Below are 15,407 nucleotides of genomic sequence, written 5' to 3' on the forward strand. Positions count from 1 at the left end.
CACTTTACCAAAAAATATTAATGGTCTTACTCATTCACAAATCTCGTACAGTCTACCTACGTGGGGCAGTGCAGCTAATATACACATATGTAGATTATTTAAACTGTAAAAGTATGTGCACTGTAAATCTATCACCAAGGCATTTCCACAAAAATAGATCCTTAAAAATAAATTGTACAGCTGAACAAAAATAAACATATTCATAGCACTAGGTGTAAGTAACTGCACATAGTTTTTGAATGTACAGAACTAACTTTTATCCATCAACCCTAAACTATGCAACATTAAGTGACAAAGATCTTGAAATAGCCAAATTGTATATTACAACGAGTATCAGGAACTTAAAAACTCCTTCTACATTCACACAGGAAGTAAGATATCACCTTGTCTCAGCTTGTTGTTATCATGGAAGGGAGATCTTGGAACAAAGCATAGAAAATCCTTAATTAAGATATCCATCTATAAATCCCATACAAAATCACTTGATGTTGTGCTGACAACTGCACGTATACGCAGCTATATATTTGCAACTCTGCCTGAAACTGTTTTGTGTGTGTATGTGTGTGTGTGTGTGTGTTCATACAGAAAACTGTTTTTATTTCATATGGTGTGAAATTTAAATTTGCACTGTTTTATCACAAATGCATGAAAAATTGTGTGGATTTTTTGTTTTTATGCAACTGCCAAAAATTTTTAAGCACATTCCTGTATATACTGATGTAACCAATATCACTAGAAAAAGAGATCAAAAAATGAAAAATAAATAAATTTGTTGCTACAGAATGATGCTGAAGATTAGATGACTAGCTCACTTAATTAATGAGAAGACACTGAACTGAAGTGGGGAGAGAAGAAATTCATTGCACAATTTGATTAAAAGAAGGGATCAGTTGATAGAAGACATTCTCAAACATCAAGGAATCATCAGTTTAGTATTGGAGGGAAGTGTGGAGGATAAAACAGCAGAGGGAAACTAAGATATGTAGGTTGCAGTAACATCAACATTTATTCAGATCGCAGTATGAAGTTTTTCTGCATCTGCATATACATCTATACCCCAAAAGCTACATTGTGGTGTGGGGTGGAGGGTACTTCATGTACTAATGTCACTTCCTTCCTTTCCTATTCTACAGGGTGAGGCAGTGAAACGGCACGATTTTGTAAAACCACCAAAGATTTATTTACAAGTAAAATCATAATAGTTGAACATGGATCTGAAGTACAAGAGTGGAAATTAAAGATTTAACTTAAAAACAATCATTTTTTAAATATGGTGTCAGTGAGGTGTCGTCCTTGGTTTTGCACACATTGTCTAAGCCTGAGATGAAATTGTCCCATGACGTTTCGTAGCATCTGTACTGGAATGTTGTTAATTTCCTGTCGAATTCGCTCCTTCAGGTCTTCTTTTGTTCTTGGTGGATTTTCCTGGAAGACTTTGCACTTGAGGTAGCCCCAAAGAAAAAAGTCTGGTGCCGTCAGATCTGGTGAACGGGCAGGCCAGGGGAAATCGCCATTCCTGCTGATTAGACGTCGTGGAAATGCAAGTCTGAGCAATTCCATTGAGACATTAGCAGTATGGCTTGTTGCACCATCTTGCTGGAAGAGTATTTCAGCATCTGGATCATGTCGATCAATTCCAGGCAGACCAAAAATGGTCAACATGTCAGCATAATGTCCAGAGTTTACCGTCACTGTGTTGCCATCTTCATCTTCAAAAAAATAGGGCCCCACAATTCCACGAGATGACATTGCGCACCAGACTGTTACTTTTTCAGAATGAAGAGGTTTTTCATGAAGTTCGTGCGGGTTATCTGAGGACCAATATCTGAAGTTTTGCTTATTTACGTACCCACTAAGATGAAAGTGGGCTTCATCACTCATCCATAAGTTATGCACTCTTTCTTCATTTCGTTCAATAACGTTAAGCATTGACTGGCAAAAGCGTATACGGTTATTGTAGTCATTAGGTTTAAGGGCTTGCACTACCTGAATTTTGTATGGATGATAGTGAAGGTCACTCTTCAAAATCCGTCTTACTGATCGATTGCTGAGAGCAAGTTCTGCGCTGTGCCGTCTCGCGGATTTTCGCGGACTTCGTCCCAACGCTTCGCGCACACGATTAATGTTCTCGGGTGTCCGGATTGTTTTTGTGCTGCCGCCTCTTTTCTTTGTTGTGCTAGCAGTAGCTTCAAAGGTTTTAACCCAAAGGAGAATGGCTTTCCTTGATGGCACGGGAGCCTGTGGCGGCAGGTTGAATTCACGACGAAAGGCGCGTTGAGCACCAACCACACTATCCGCGTTTTTGTAATATGCCTTTACGGCATATGCACGTTGCGCACTCGACCAACGCTCCATGGCTACTGAAACTTCCACCACTCTAGACGCCCAAGGTCACTTCCCCCACTCTCGCAACCCCCCTCCGCGCCCGACAACCACTATCGAAATCGTGCCGTTTCACTGCCTCACCCTGTAGTAGTGAATAGTTTTCAGGAATAATGACTGCCTGTAAGGCTCCATGTGTGCTTGAATGTCTCTAATTTTATTTTCATGGTCTTTTCACAAGATATACACAGGAGGAAGCACTGTATTTGTTGACTCTTCTAAGAATATACACTCTCAGAGCAATAAACCACTTTGCAATGCAGAATGCCTCTCTTGCAGTGTCTGACACTGGAGCTGGTTGATTATATCTGTGATTCTACAATAATGTTGGAAGCTCAAGAAATGAATTAAAATCTGTGTCGCAGCCAGGACTTGAACCTAGGTCTTTCATACTTAGTAGGCAGATACGCTGACCATTACACCACTGCAGCACTATGGTCAACATAGCTGCATGAACTATACAAGTCGATTGCCCTCCCAACACAAACTCAGCAGTTACACTGGGATGAGGTGTACAAGGAACCAAATTCTAATTTAAAATATAACTTATTTCATGATACACTTGTAAGAGAATTTGAAAACTGTTTCTGCAAGAAAATAGTTAAATCTAATTATAAGAAATCGTGCAAAAAACCTTGGCTTGCTGAAGGAATAAAAATATCTTGTAACCACAAAAGGGAATTGTATCTAACAACAAGAAAGAGTAATGACCCAGAAACAGCCAAATATTATAAAAACTACTGTGCTACATTAAGAAAGGTTATTAAAAAGTCCAGAAACATGTGCATCACATCTCACATTAATACCTCTGATAACAAAATCAAAACAATTTGGAATATTATTACAAGGGAGAGAGGGCAACCAAGAGTACAGAATGATGGCATTACCATCAAATCAAATGGAAACTTGACAAACAACAAGCAGGAATTCAAAAACATTTTGAATAATCATTTTTTAAATGTTGTAGGGAAAATGGGATCTAAACGTTCATTAGAAGACGCAAGGCAGTTAACGGAAGAGGCCTTACCCACACAATTTGATACAATTGAAATTCCACCCACCTCTCCTTCTGAAATTAGGAAGATAATAAACTCTCTCAAGAATAAAAGCTCACATGGAATTGGTGGCATTTCCAACACGATAATAAAAGCTTGTTCCCAAGAAATAAGTGGGATTCTTAGCCACATGTGTAATAGTTCTCTGAAGCAGGGTATTTTCCCAGATAGACCAAAGTATGCCACTGTTAAACCACTGCATAAAAAAGGGGATACATCTGATGTCAACAACTACCACCCAATCTCTCTTCTGATTGCCTTATCAAAAATTATTGAAAAAGTAATGTATTGTAGAGTAGCTTCACACCTTTGTAAAAATAAAGTTTTAACAAAATGTCATTTTGTTTTCCAGAAGGGTTTTTTGACAGAAGATGCTATATATATACTTTCACTAATTTGGGATTTTTTGTGATCTCTCAAAGGCTTTTGATTATGTAAATCATGGAATACTTCTAGATAAGCTCAAGTACTGTGGTATGAATGGGACAGTGCTCAAATGGTTTAAATCATACCTAACTGGAAGAGTGCAGAAAGTTGAAATAAGCAGTTCACATAATATGCAAAAAACTGGTGATTTCTCAAACTGGGGAACGATCAAGAATGGGGTGCCACAAAGTTCGGTCTTGGGTCCTCTTCTGTTCTTAATATATATCAATGACTTGCCATTCTATACTCACGAAGGTGCAAAGCTGGTACTTTTTGCCGATGATACAAGTATAGCTATCATACTCAACACACAAGAATTAACTGGTGAAATTGTAAGAGTGCAGAAAGTTGAAATAAGCAGTTCACATAATATGCAAAAAACTGGTGATTTCTCAAACTGGGGAATGATCAAGAATGGGGTGCCACAAAGTTCGGTCTTGGGTCCTCTTCTGTTCTTAATATATATTAATGACTTGCCATTCTATACTCATGAAGGTGCAAAGCTGGTACTTTTTGCCAATGATACAAGTGTAGCTATCATACTCAACAGACAAGAATTAACTGGTGAAATTGTAAATGAAGTTTTTTCAGAAAATCATTAAGTGGTTCTCTGCAAACAGGCTCTCATTAAACTTTGATAAAACACAGCATATACAGTTCCACACAGTAAATGGAATGACACCATTAATAAATATAGACTTCGATCAGAAATCGGTAGCTAAGGTAGAATATTCAAAATGTCTAGGTGTATGCATTGATGAGGGGTTGAACTGGAAAAAACACACTGAAGATCTGCTGAAACATTTGAGTTCAGCTACTTATGCTATTAGGGTCATTGCAAATTTTGGCGATATACATCTGAGTAAATTAGCCTTACCACGCCTATTTTCATTCTCTGCTTTCGTATGGCATCATATTCTGGGGTAACTCATCACTGAGTAAAAGAGTGTTCATTGCACAAAAGCATGTAATCAGAATAATTGCTGTAGCTCATCCAAGATCATCCTGCAGACACTTACTTAAAGAGCTAGAGATCTTCACTGTAGCCTCACAAATATATATATATATATATATATATATATATATATATATATATATATATATATATATATATATATATATATTCAATTATGAAATTTGTTATTAACAATCTGAACGAATTCAAAAGTAATAGCAGTGTACATGGCTACAATACTAGGAGAAAGGATGATCTTCACCACTCAAGGTTAAATCTAACTTTGGCTCAGAAGGAGGTAAATTATGCTGCCACAAAAGTCTTTGGTCACTTACCTAATAGCATCAAAAGTCTGACAGATAGTAGCCATATAGCAATTAAAAGGAAATTAAAAGAATTTCTTAATGGCAACTCCTTTCACTCATTAGATGAATTTTTGGATATAGTAAGTGGGTAATTTCCCCCTAAACCCCCCCCCCCCCCCACACTCAAAAAAATTATAAATATTTTGTGTAATGTAATATCTTGTATAGACACATTTTATTAACCTGACACATTCCACATCATTACGAAGTGTCGTATACGTGATCTATGGAACAAGTACTAATCTAATCTACTCCAGTTCACATCTTCAGCTTATTAATGCCTTACATTGTCATTATTACCAGTGACGCTGTAGGGGAAAAATAAGCTGAAGATGTGAATTGGGTTTTGTGTTGGGGAGGGCATTCGATTTGGGTAGTTTGTGCAGCTCTGTTGCCCATAGTTCTGTAGTGATGTAATGGTCAGCATATCTACCTAGTAAGCAAGAGAGACCTGGGCTTGTAGTCCTGGCTGCAGCACAAATTTTAATTCATTTCTTCAGCTTCCAACATTATCGCAGATAAAGATGAGGCTTAAATGTCTCAGGGAAAACTTAATTATAAGATCTATAAGATCTCTGTGATTATTCTTTGCTTACTAAATGAATCTATGATGAAATGTGCCACTCTTCTTTGAATCTTCTCTATTTCCTCTATCAGCCTTACATGGTATGGATCCCATACTGACAAGCAGTATTCAAGTATTGGTCCGATGAATGTTTGGTGAGTTACTTCATTTGTTGATGGACTACATTTCCTGAGGATCTTTCAATGAATCTCAGTCTAGTATCTGCATTATTTGTAGTTAATTCCTTGTTGTCATTCTACTTCAAACTGCTCACTCCTAGATATTTTATAGAAGTAATTGTTTCCAATGATTGTTCTACAGTAGTGTAATCATACAATAAGGGTTCTTCCTCTCTATGTATTTCTTTACATTACATTTGTTTATGTTGAGAGTAAATTGTCACTCCCTAGGATTATACCAGATCTCTTGAAAAACACCCACTTATTTAAGCAAGTGTAATAACTTTTCCACAAAAAAGTAACACCAATGAAGTAGGATTAGTTATCAAGAATATTTTTGATAATTCGAGTTCAGGACATCGCATTTAATTCACTACCTTTACTGTGGAACACTTCTTTAATTCATAAAAAACAGTTTGTTTCCAATGTGTTATTATAGTTGTAAATTTCATTACTAGATACACTATATGAAGTGTGTTCAAAAAGAAAAAGAACTTCTGAAATATCACACCAACCATCAGAGAGAGCATGCTGCAACTACTGAGTGCACCTAGCAGCAGGTTTAGACAATTAGCAAGCAAACCACAGCTGGTGAAGTAAGCTTGTGTACAGCCTGCTCATTGGATTAATGCAATGAAGGAGCTTGAAGAACAATGTGTGTGTCCATGTGTGAAATTCTGCTACAAACTCAGCAAGATGTTCAGAGAGACATTTAAAATTCTTAGACAAGAATACTGGGAGCACTGTATGAGTTACATGCAGTAGTATGAGTGGTTTAAATGTTTACAATAGGGCAGAATGACAGTCTGTGACAATTCCAAGTCTGGATGTCCTGCCATCTCAATAAATGATGGTCATGTGGATAGCGTTCATGCTGTGATTAACAGAAATCATTGTTTAATTGTTTGGAAGTTGGTGAGGAGGTGGACATCAGCATAGGATCATGCCATCAAATTTAGAGTGAAAAACTTGAGATGCACTGTGTCAGTGCAAAATTCGTACTGCGTTTGGTGACTGAAGATCAGATACAGACCCATGTTGAAATGTGCAAGGAACTGCTTGCCACTGTTAATGAAAAATGAACACTTTCTTGAGAACATCATAACAGTTGGTAAGACATGGGTGTATGCTGAAACAAAGGTGCAGTCATCACGATGCGTGGGCAAAGGGTCCAAAAAAACCATGCATCAGGTGGTAAAATATCAAGGTGACATTGGTTGTGTTTTTTGACTACAAAGGCATTATCCATCATGAATTTGTGCCATGTGATCATATGGTAAACAAGGATGGCTACTAGGGAATCCTAGTGTGCATGAGGGATGCTGTGTGCAGGAAGAGGCCTGAATTGTGGAAAAACCAGAGTTGGATAAGGTATCATGACAATGCACCAGCTCACGTGTCACTCCTTGTCTGCAGCTATCTGGCAATACACCACATTCCTGTTGTACCTCATCCACCATATTCCCTGAACCTAGCCCCAGCAGACGTTTGTTCTGTTTTCCAAACTGAAAAACATGCTGAAAGGACATTTCCAAACCATAGAGGAGATACAGGACAATACAATGAGAAACCTGTGCGTCATCTCCCAAAATGTGTTCCTGGAGAAACAATGGGAACGGTGTATTGCCAGTAACTATTTTGAAGGGGACAGTGCTTAAAATGTTGTGTAATAAGTAATAAAGGTGGTACAAAAGTTTGGTTTCTTTTTGAACATACCTCATAAAATTTGAATGAATATAGTAAATATATAATAATGCATAATGAAAGGGGATGGAAGGTAATAGAAGAGAGCAAATAGAGGAAGATATTAGGATATAAAGGTGAGAGAGGAGTAAAGAGACAAGTGTGGATGGCAATTGTAGTGATGTTAAAAGACGGTAGTAGACCAATAAGCAGTCAGTAAACAGAGAAAGAAACCAAATTAAATGTAAAAAAATTAAGTGAAACAGAAAATGGAAAGGAATTATATGCTGCTCCTATTCACAGAATGCAAGCAGAATTTTTACCATTTGCTTGATGACTAAACATACAGAGGAACTGAAGAGGACTGCATGAGTTGCATTGAAAGAAAAATGACTAAATTACTAAAGCCATCAGGAAATTGTGACCAGTTACAGTAGTGTCACTGGGGGGATGAGACATCCAGGAACATTAAAGAGTGTGCTATGGGAGTAGGTATATATGTGAAAGAATTCCTCCCAGGCTCCAGCACCGAAGTGGGTCAAATCGGACACACAAACTCCTTGCCCTGAGTGGACCAAACTGGGGAGTGTTTGTAATACACTAGTTCTAATATTTCTGGAGACATGGACAGGCATGTTTTTAAGCCCCTGCTGTATAGACTGCCCTGCATAACAGGTGTTATGGTGGGTATCGTATCGACCTGTGTTATTGACCTGCTTTGCAGGGCAGCCTACATATCAAGGCCAAGAAATGGTTTTCCTGCCCTTGACATGCAGGTTGCACAGCACAACATACTTGTTGTGCTGGAATAGTATCAGCCTGCTTTATTAACCCATTTTGAATGGTACCCTACACATCATGGGAAAAAAAGTGTTTCCAAACCCTTGGTGTATAGGCTGTGCTGCACAAGAGGCATGTTGGGTGAGTAGTACCAACCTACGTTTTCCACATCTTTTGCAGGGTCTACACATGTGGACAGGCATGCCTAGAGTAGATTGAGATAGATAGAGGAGAGCACAGAGAAAGAGAGGGAGCAGGAGGGGACAGACAGGGAGAGAGGGAGCAGGAGGGATGGATAGGGAGAAAGGAGGCAGGAGGTGAAGTACACTGAGGTAGGGGAAGTAGGAGATGGACAGAGAGAGAGAGAGGGGGTGAATAAGATGGACAGGAGGGGGGGTGGGGGGGGTGGAGGAGATGGTCAGAAAGAGTAGAGGAGAGGGAAGAGGAGATGGGCTGAGAGGTGGGAGGAAGAGATGAACAGAGAGGGAGGTGAGGAGGTGATGGGCAGAGAGTGAGGAAGAGAAGATGGACCAAAAGATGTGCTCATTGCATGTGACAGATACGTACACATGTGAAGCTATGGGGAAATGGCCAGTATTATATAAGAGTTAGCGACTTTATGCAGTGAATATATGAACACCACCTAAGAGAGTATGACCTAGTGGTGAACTTTAAAACTACACTAATGATTCATTCCACCAGACATGTCTATATAAATGATCAGTGGAAAGGTTGGAGCTGCACGTCTGAACTGCTCAAATTTTTACTCACTTCAACCTTATTTCTGTTTATATCATGAACAAACAGTACAGTTGGTCATAGAACACAGACTGTCACCTGTGGTTGCCAGTTTGCACAAGGAAATACTCAAAGAAAATATCTCATGACATGTCACATAAAACATATGTAGTGGGATACAGATGATGTATTTGTCATGTGGCCACATGAGCAGAAAAGTTCATAAGAGTCTCTACAAAATTTCAGCTAGCCTCACTTGAGCTTACAGTTCACCACACAGATAGAACAAGTTAGAAACAATTCAGTCTTCATGTACCAGTAAAGCAAGATGGTGTGTCAAACACAGAAAGTCCAGACACATGTATCCAGCTGTTATCACATGTGTTAACATGGAGCCTTATGAGTATGTACTTAAATTCAAAGAGCATGAGTCATCGCTGATGATGAGAGCTGGCCAACAGATCTCAAACAATTAAGAACAATGTTAAGACAAATGGATGTAGTAACTAACAAATAGAATAAGTAGTAGATCTTGAAGATTAAAAAAAATCAAAAATTTCAGATTTCCAGCAAACAGTGTCAGCTATGGTGCTTATGAAGCTCTATTTTGTTTTATAGATCACTGGCACAAATTGACGAGCTTAGTTTGACATCTTTAATTAACCAGAGTGACACTCTCTTCTTTATGAAGTAAATACAACCTTTTTGTGACAAGATGAAGAATTAGACAAAAATTTCAAAAATGATTCATGATACCAACCTGTCATAATGAAGATTCCCCTCATCAGTGTCTTCTACTGAAATGCTGATCCCAGATTTGCTGTTGAAAAAGTTGCTGTGTCCAAATCCATAATCAGAACGACTATAAAAGAAAGACAGCATCAAAATCTATTCTCAATAACGCTCTCTCATTAAAGGTTCACATTTTGGTTTAACACTATTATTATTCTAATAAATATACAGTTTTTTGATACTAATTTATTAATTGGTGTCTTTAATTTGTCCATACAATAATAAATAATAATGGACTGTTTTTTGTTGCATCATAAAAAGTATAGAGTCAAGAATAATCAACTATGGGTACTTCCTGTTCATGCCCACACAATACATTAATACAAATAATTTAATTTATATGCAATGCTCTTGCTAGAATCAATATTTCTTCTCATCGTTAGGAATAAAAGTTTATTTGGATGTAATAGGTATTATAATAACAATACCAATTTCTATAAGAACAGGAATTTCTGTGTCATAGAAAAACAATAAGATAATCTAATTTACAAGTGCATGAGTATACATAATTAAATTTATTCCTGCTGTTGTTTACAACAAAAAGTTTAATTCTGTGGCTTCCAAAACCAAATCTTATGCCATTTCTGAAACCAGATAGTAACTCTGATATTAAAGAAATGCATGTGAATGGAGGGAAATTAATTAATCCATATATGTAAAATTCAAAAGGATTCAAATGGGTAAACATCTAAGGCAAAATGAGAATGCTGATTAGCTGCCCAGAATTTCATCCTCATTGCTAATTCTGTTTCTGACTAGATGAATCATGACAATGGGGTTCAAGCACCCCAAAAATCATGGACCATGCTGTCATAATGTGGCTTGTGTGCCTCAGTGATACAGACAGCCATACCATAGGCTGAACCTCAATGGAGGGTTATCTGTTGAGAGGCCAGGCAAGCATGTGGCTCCTGAAGAGGAGCAGCAGCCTTTTCTGTAGTTGCAGGCAAACAGTCTGGATGACTGACTGATCTGGTCATGTAACATCAGCCAACATGGCCTTTTTGTGCTGGTACTGAAAACTCCTTAAAGCAAGGGGAAACTACAACTGTAATTTTTCTCAAGGGCATGCAGCTCTGCCATATGGGTAAATGATGATGGTAGCCTCTTGGATACAATATTTCAGATGTAAAATAGTCCATCATTTTGATCCCAGAGTGGAAACTACCAAGGAGGATGTCACCACCAGGAGAAACGAAACTGGCATCCTATGGGTTGGAGTGTGGAATGTTAGTCCCTTAATTGGGCATGTTGCTTAGAAAATTTAAGAAGGTAAACAGATAGGTTGAATTTGTATGTAGTGGGAATTTACATAGTCTGATGACAGGACAAACAGGCCATCTGATTAGGCGAGTACATGTTTATGAACACAACTCAAATACAGATAATTTTAAAATTAGGGCAGCCACAGCTAAAATAGTTATATGACTGATTGATCAACAGCATGACAGATGTTTAATTACATGTATTGAAACTATTAAAATATAAAACTGAATGAAACATCCAGTAGTCTGTTGTAGCTATACTTATTTAAGTCGATTAGAGATCCACACAAGCCGTTTCGCAACTTTTAAGTTGCATCTTCTGGTGTATATTAATGCTACATGGCGTGGTATAGAGGGTTGTTACGGAATGCCACAGAGTAAGAGTTTGTGTGGTTAGGCAAAGTTCTTGCCTTTCTCAGTTGATAAAAACCATCATCAATGGTGAATGTACAGTCTGTGTTAGAATCACAAACTCTCATCACTTTACTGGTTAAAACATGTTCCTGTGAATATATGTCAAGTAACAGGCAATGTCCCTGGATAACATTTATGAGGGACATCATCTGGTGCTTGACATAGAGCCACAGGAACATAATTTAATCAGTAATATTATGAAAGTTCATGATTCTAACACAGACTGAACATTCATCATTGATGATTTTTATCAGTTGAGGGAGGTTGAGAACTTTGCCTAACCACACCAACTGTTAATCTGTGCCATTCTGTTACATCTCTTTCTATACCAAATGACATAGCATTTATATACACTAGAAGATGCAACTTAAAAGTTATGAAACCACTTGGGTGCATCTTTAATAGGCTTAAATAAATACAGTTACAGCGTACTACTGGACTTTTCATTCAGTTTCATATTTTTATAGTTTTTTCACCTGTATTTAAACACCTGTTGTATTGTATGAATTGGTCAGTCAATTATGTACAACTCAAATAGGGGTAATGTAGGAGTAGGTGTAATTATGAATAAGAAAATAGGAATGCAGGTAAGCTATTATGGCCACCACAGTAGTACAAGTTTATATGCCAACTAGCTTTGCAAATGTTGAAGAGACTGAAGAAATGTATAACAAAATGAAAGCAATTATTCACATGGTTAAGAGAGATGAAAATTGTGGTGGGGGACTGGAATTGGATGGTAGGAAATGGAAGAGAAGAAAAAAATAGAGGGTGAATATGAATGGAGGAAAGGAATGAAAGAGGAAGCCACTTGGTAAAATTTTGCACAGACTATAATTTAATCATCACTAACACTTCACTTAAGAATCATGAAAGTAGCTACCATACTTGGAAGAGACCTGGAAGCATGAGAAAGTTACAGATTGACTGTATAATGGTAAGTCAAAGATTCTGGAGCCAGATTTTAAACTGTAACATTTCCAGGAACAGATGTGGACTCTTGCCACAATTTATTTGCTATGAACTCTAGATTAAAACTGAGGAAATTGCAAAAAGATAAGAAATGAAGGAGCTAGACCCTGGATAATTTGAAATAACCAAATGTGTTGAAAGCTTCAGAGGCAGCATTAGGCAATGATTGACTACAACAGAGAACAGGAACACAGTATAAGACAAATGGTTAGCTTCCAGAGCTGAAATAGTGAAGGCAGCAGAGGATCAAATGGTAAAAAGACAAGGCCTAGAAGAAATCTTGAATATGACAGAAGATACTGAACTTAACTGACGAAAGCAGAAAATATAAAAATGCAGCAAAAGAAACAGTTGAAACTGGATACAAGTGTCTAAAAATGAGATTGACGGGAAGTGCAAAATGGCTAAACAGGAATGGCTACAGGACAAATATAAGGATATAGAAACAGATACCACTAGGGCAAAGATGGATACGATCTAAAGAAAATTAAAGAGATGTTTGGAGAAAAGAGAAGCAGCTGTATGAATATCAAGAGCTCAGACTGGGAAACCAGTCCTGTGCAAGCAAATGAAAGCTGAAAAGTAGAAACAGTATAAAGAGGGGCTGTACAAGGGAAATAAATTTGAAGGCAATATTATTGAAAGGGAAGAGGACATAAAGGAAGATAAGATGCAAGATATGATATGGACAGAAAAAATTTGACACAGCACCAGGAAAGCCCCTTGGAGTAGACAACATTCTATCAGAACTACTGATCCTTCAGAGAATCAGCCATGACAAAACTATTCCACTGGTGTGCAAGTTGCATGAGACAGGCAAAATAACCTCAGACTTCAAGGAGAATGCAATAATTACAGTCCAAAAGAAATCAGGTGCTGACAGATGCCAATCTGACTATCAGTTCAATAAGTCATGTTGCAAAATACTAACACAAATTCTTTACAGAAGAATGGAAAAACTGATAGAAGCCAACCTTGGGGAAGGTCAGTTTGGATTGGGAAATGTAGAAACACATAAGGCAGTGCTGACCCTATGAGTTCTTCTAGAAGATAGGTCAAGGAAATGCAAATTTATAGCACTTGTGGACTTAGAGGAAGTTTTTGACAATGTTGACTGCAATACACTTTGAAATTATGAGGGCAGCATGGGTAAAAGACAGGGAATTAAAGGCTACTCACAACCTGTGCAGAAACCAGACAGCAGCTATAAGTCAGGGGGCATGGAAAGGAAACAGTTGTTGAGAAAGGAGTGAGACAGGGTTGTAGTCTGTGACTGATGTTACTCAGTGTGTCATTGAGCAAGTAGCAAAGGAAACAAAAGAAATATGAAGAAGCAATTAAAATTCAGGGACAAGGAATAAAGACTTTTAGGTTTGCTGATGGTGTAATTCTGTCAAAGACAGCAAAGGACTTGGAAGAGACACTGAATGAAATGAGCAGTGTCTTGAAAGGAGGATATAAAATGAACGTCAGTGAAAGCAACAAAAGGGTAATGAAATGTAACTGAATTAAACCAGGTGATACTGAGGGAGTTATACTAGGAAACAAGACACTAAAAGTAATAGAGGAGTTTTGCTAAATGGGCAGTAAAATAACTGATGATGGCCAAAGTAGAGAGGATATAAAATGTAGACTGGCAATGGCAGGAAAAGTGTTTCTAAGGAAGGGAAATTTGTTAACATTGGAACATAGATTTAAGCATTAGGAAGTCTTTTCTGAAGGAATTTGTCAAGGGGGCAGCCATGTGTTAAAGTGAAATGTGTGTAACAAATGGTTCATGCAAGAAGAGAATAGAAGCTCTTGAAATGTGGTGCTGCAGAAGAATGCTGAAGATAAGGTGGGTAGATAATGTAGCTAATGACGTACTGAATAGAATTGGGGAGAAAATACATTTGTTGCACAACTTGACTAAAAGAAGGCACCAGTTGACACGACAAATTTGACACATCAAGCGATCACCAATTTAGTATTAGAGGGAAGTGTTGGGGGTAGAAGTAATAGAGAGATATCAAGAGATGAATATGGTAAGCAGTTTCACAAGGAAGTAGGCTGCAGTAGTTATTTGGGGATGAAGAGGCTTCACAGGACAGAATGAATGGAGAGCTGCATCAAACCAGTCTTCACACTGAAGGCTGCAACAGCTATTTCCCATTATATTGGTGCACATGTGAACCTGATGTCATACATCAAACATTTTCAGTATTTTATGTCATTCAGAACAATATTCTACAGAAATGTGGCAAAAACTAGTGTTATTCTGTCAAAGATAGGAGTTTGGCTGATCTATGGGGGTTAGTAGACAAATATATTTCAATGGACTTTTAAGAGAATTGGGTTATTTTAATCTACATGAAAAATATTTGCAAAATAACAGGACTTCAAGAAAGATAATATATTTTTATCAAATCACAGATATTTAGTTCTTGTCTTCTTGAAAGTACTTCCTTCCTCTATTCACACATTTGTCACAGCAATGTTTCTGCTTCCCCATGCTGTCCTTAAAAACTCCTTATGGAATGTTTATTTAGTGCTCATGAAGAATTCTCCTTGAAGTTATAAATGGTTTTGAAGCAGCATCCTTTCAGCACTAATTTTGATTTTGAAAGTAAGAAAATCACTTTGAGATGTGGTGAGCAGTGTGGTTGTAGGAAGATTTTTACATTTAACTTGAGATATGACAGAACTGAGTGGTCAAATATGCTGTCTTTGTGTATGAATCAAGAGGTAACAGAACAAATCTTTCACTTGACAGTAGTGTGTATATTGTTTTGAAACTATGTAACAGAAAAAATCCAAACAGACTGGGACATGAACCCAGAATCTTGCCTTTCAGGGG

The 15,407-nt window shown here is 37.6% G+C and overlaps 1 protein-coding gene across 1 annotated transcript in view; it reads right to left on the bottom strand.

The window, feature by feature from the left end:
* LOC124722941 (rho guanine nucleotide exchange factor 17) overlaps positions 1-15,407 on the bottom strand; it is a 649,460-nt gene that overhangs the window by 53,714 nt on the left and 580,339 nt on the right. Inside the window, exon 12 of the mRNA XM_047248104.1 lies at positions 9,889-9,990. Within this exon, the coding sequence (XP_047104060.1) occupies positions 9,889-9,990 (102 nt within the window). The remainder of the gene's footprint in view (positions 1-9,888; positions 9,991-15,407) is intronic.

This window comes from Schistocerca piceifrons, chromosome X (assembly GCF_021461385.2).
Source record: "Schistocerca piceifrons isolate TAMUIC-IGC-003096 chromosome X, iqSchPice1.1, whole genome shotgun sequence".
NCBI lineage: Eukaryota > Metazoa > Arthropoda > Insecta > Orthoptera > Acrididae > Schistocerca > Schistocerca piceifrons.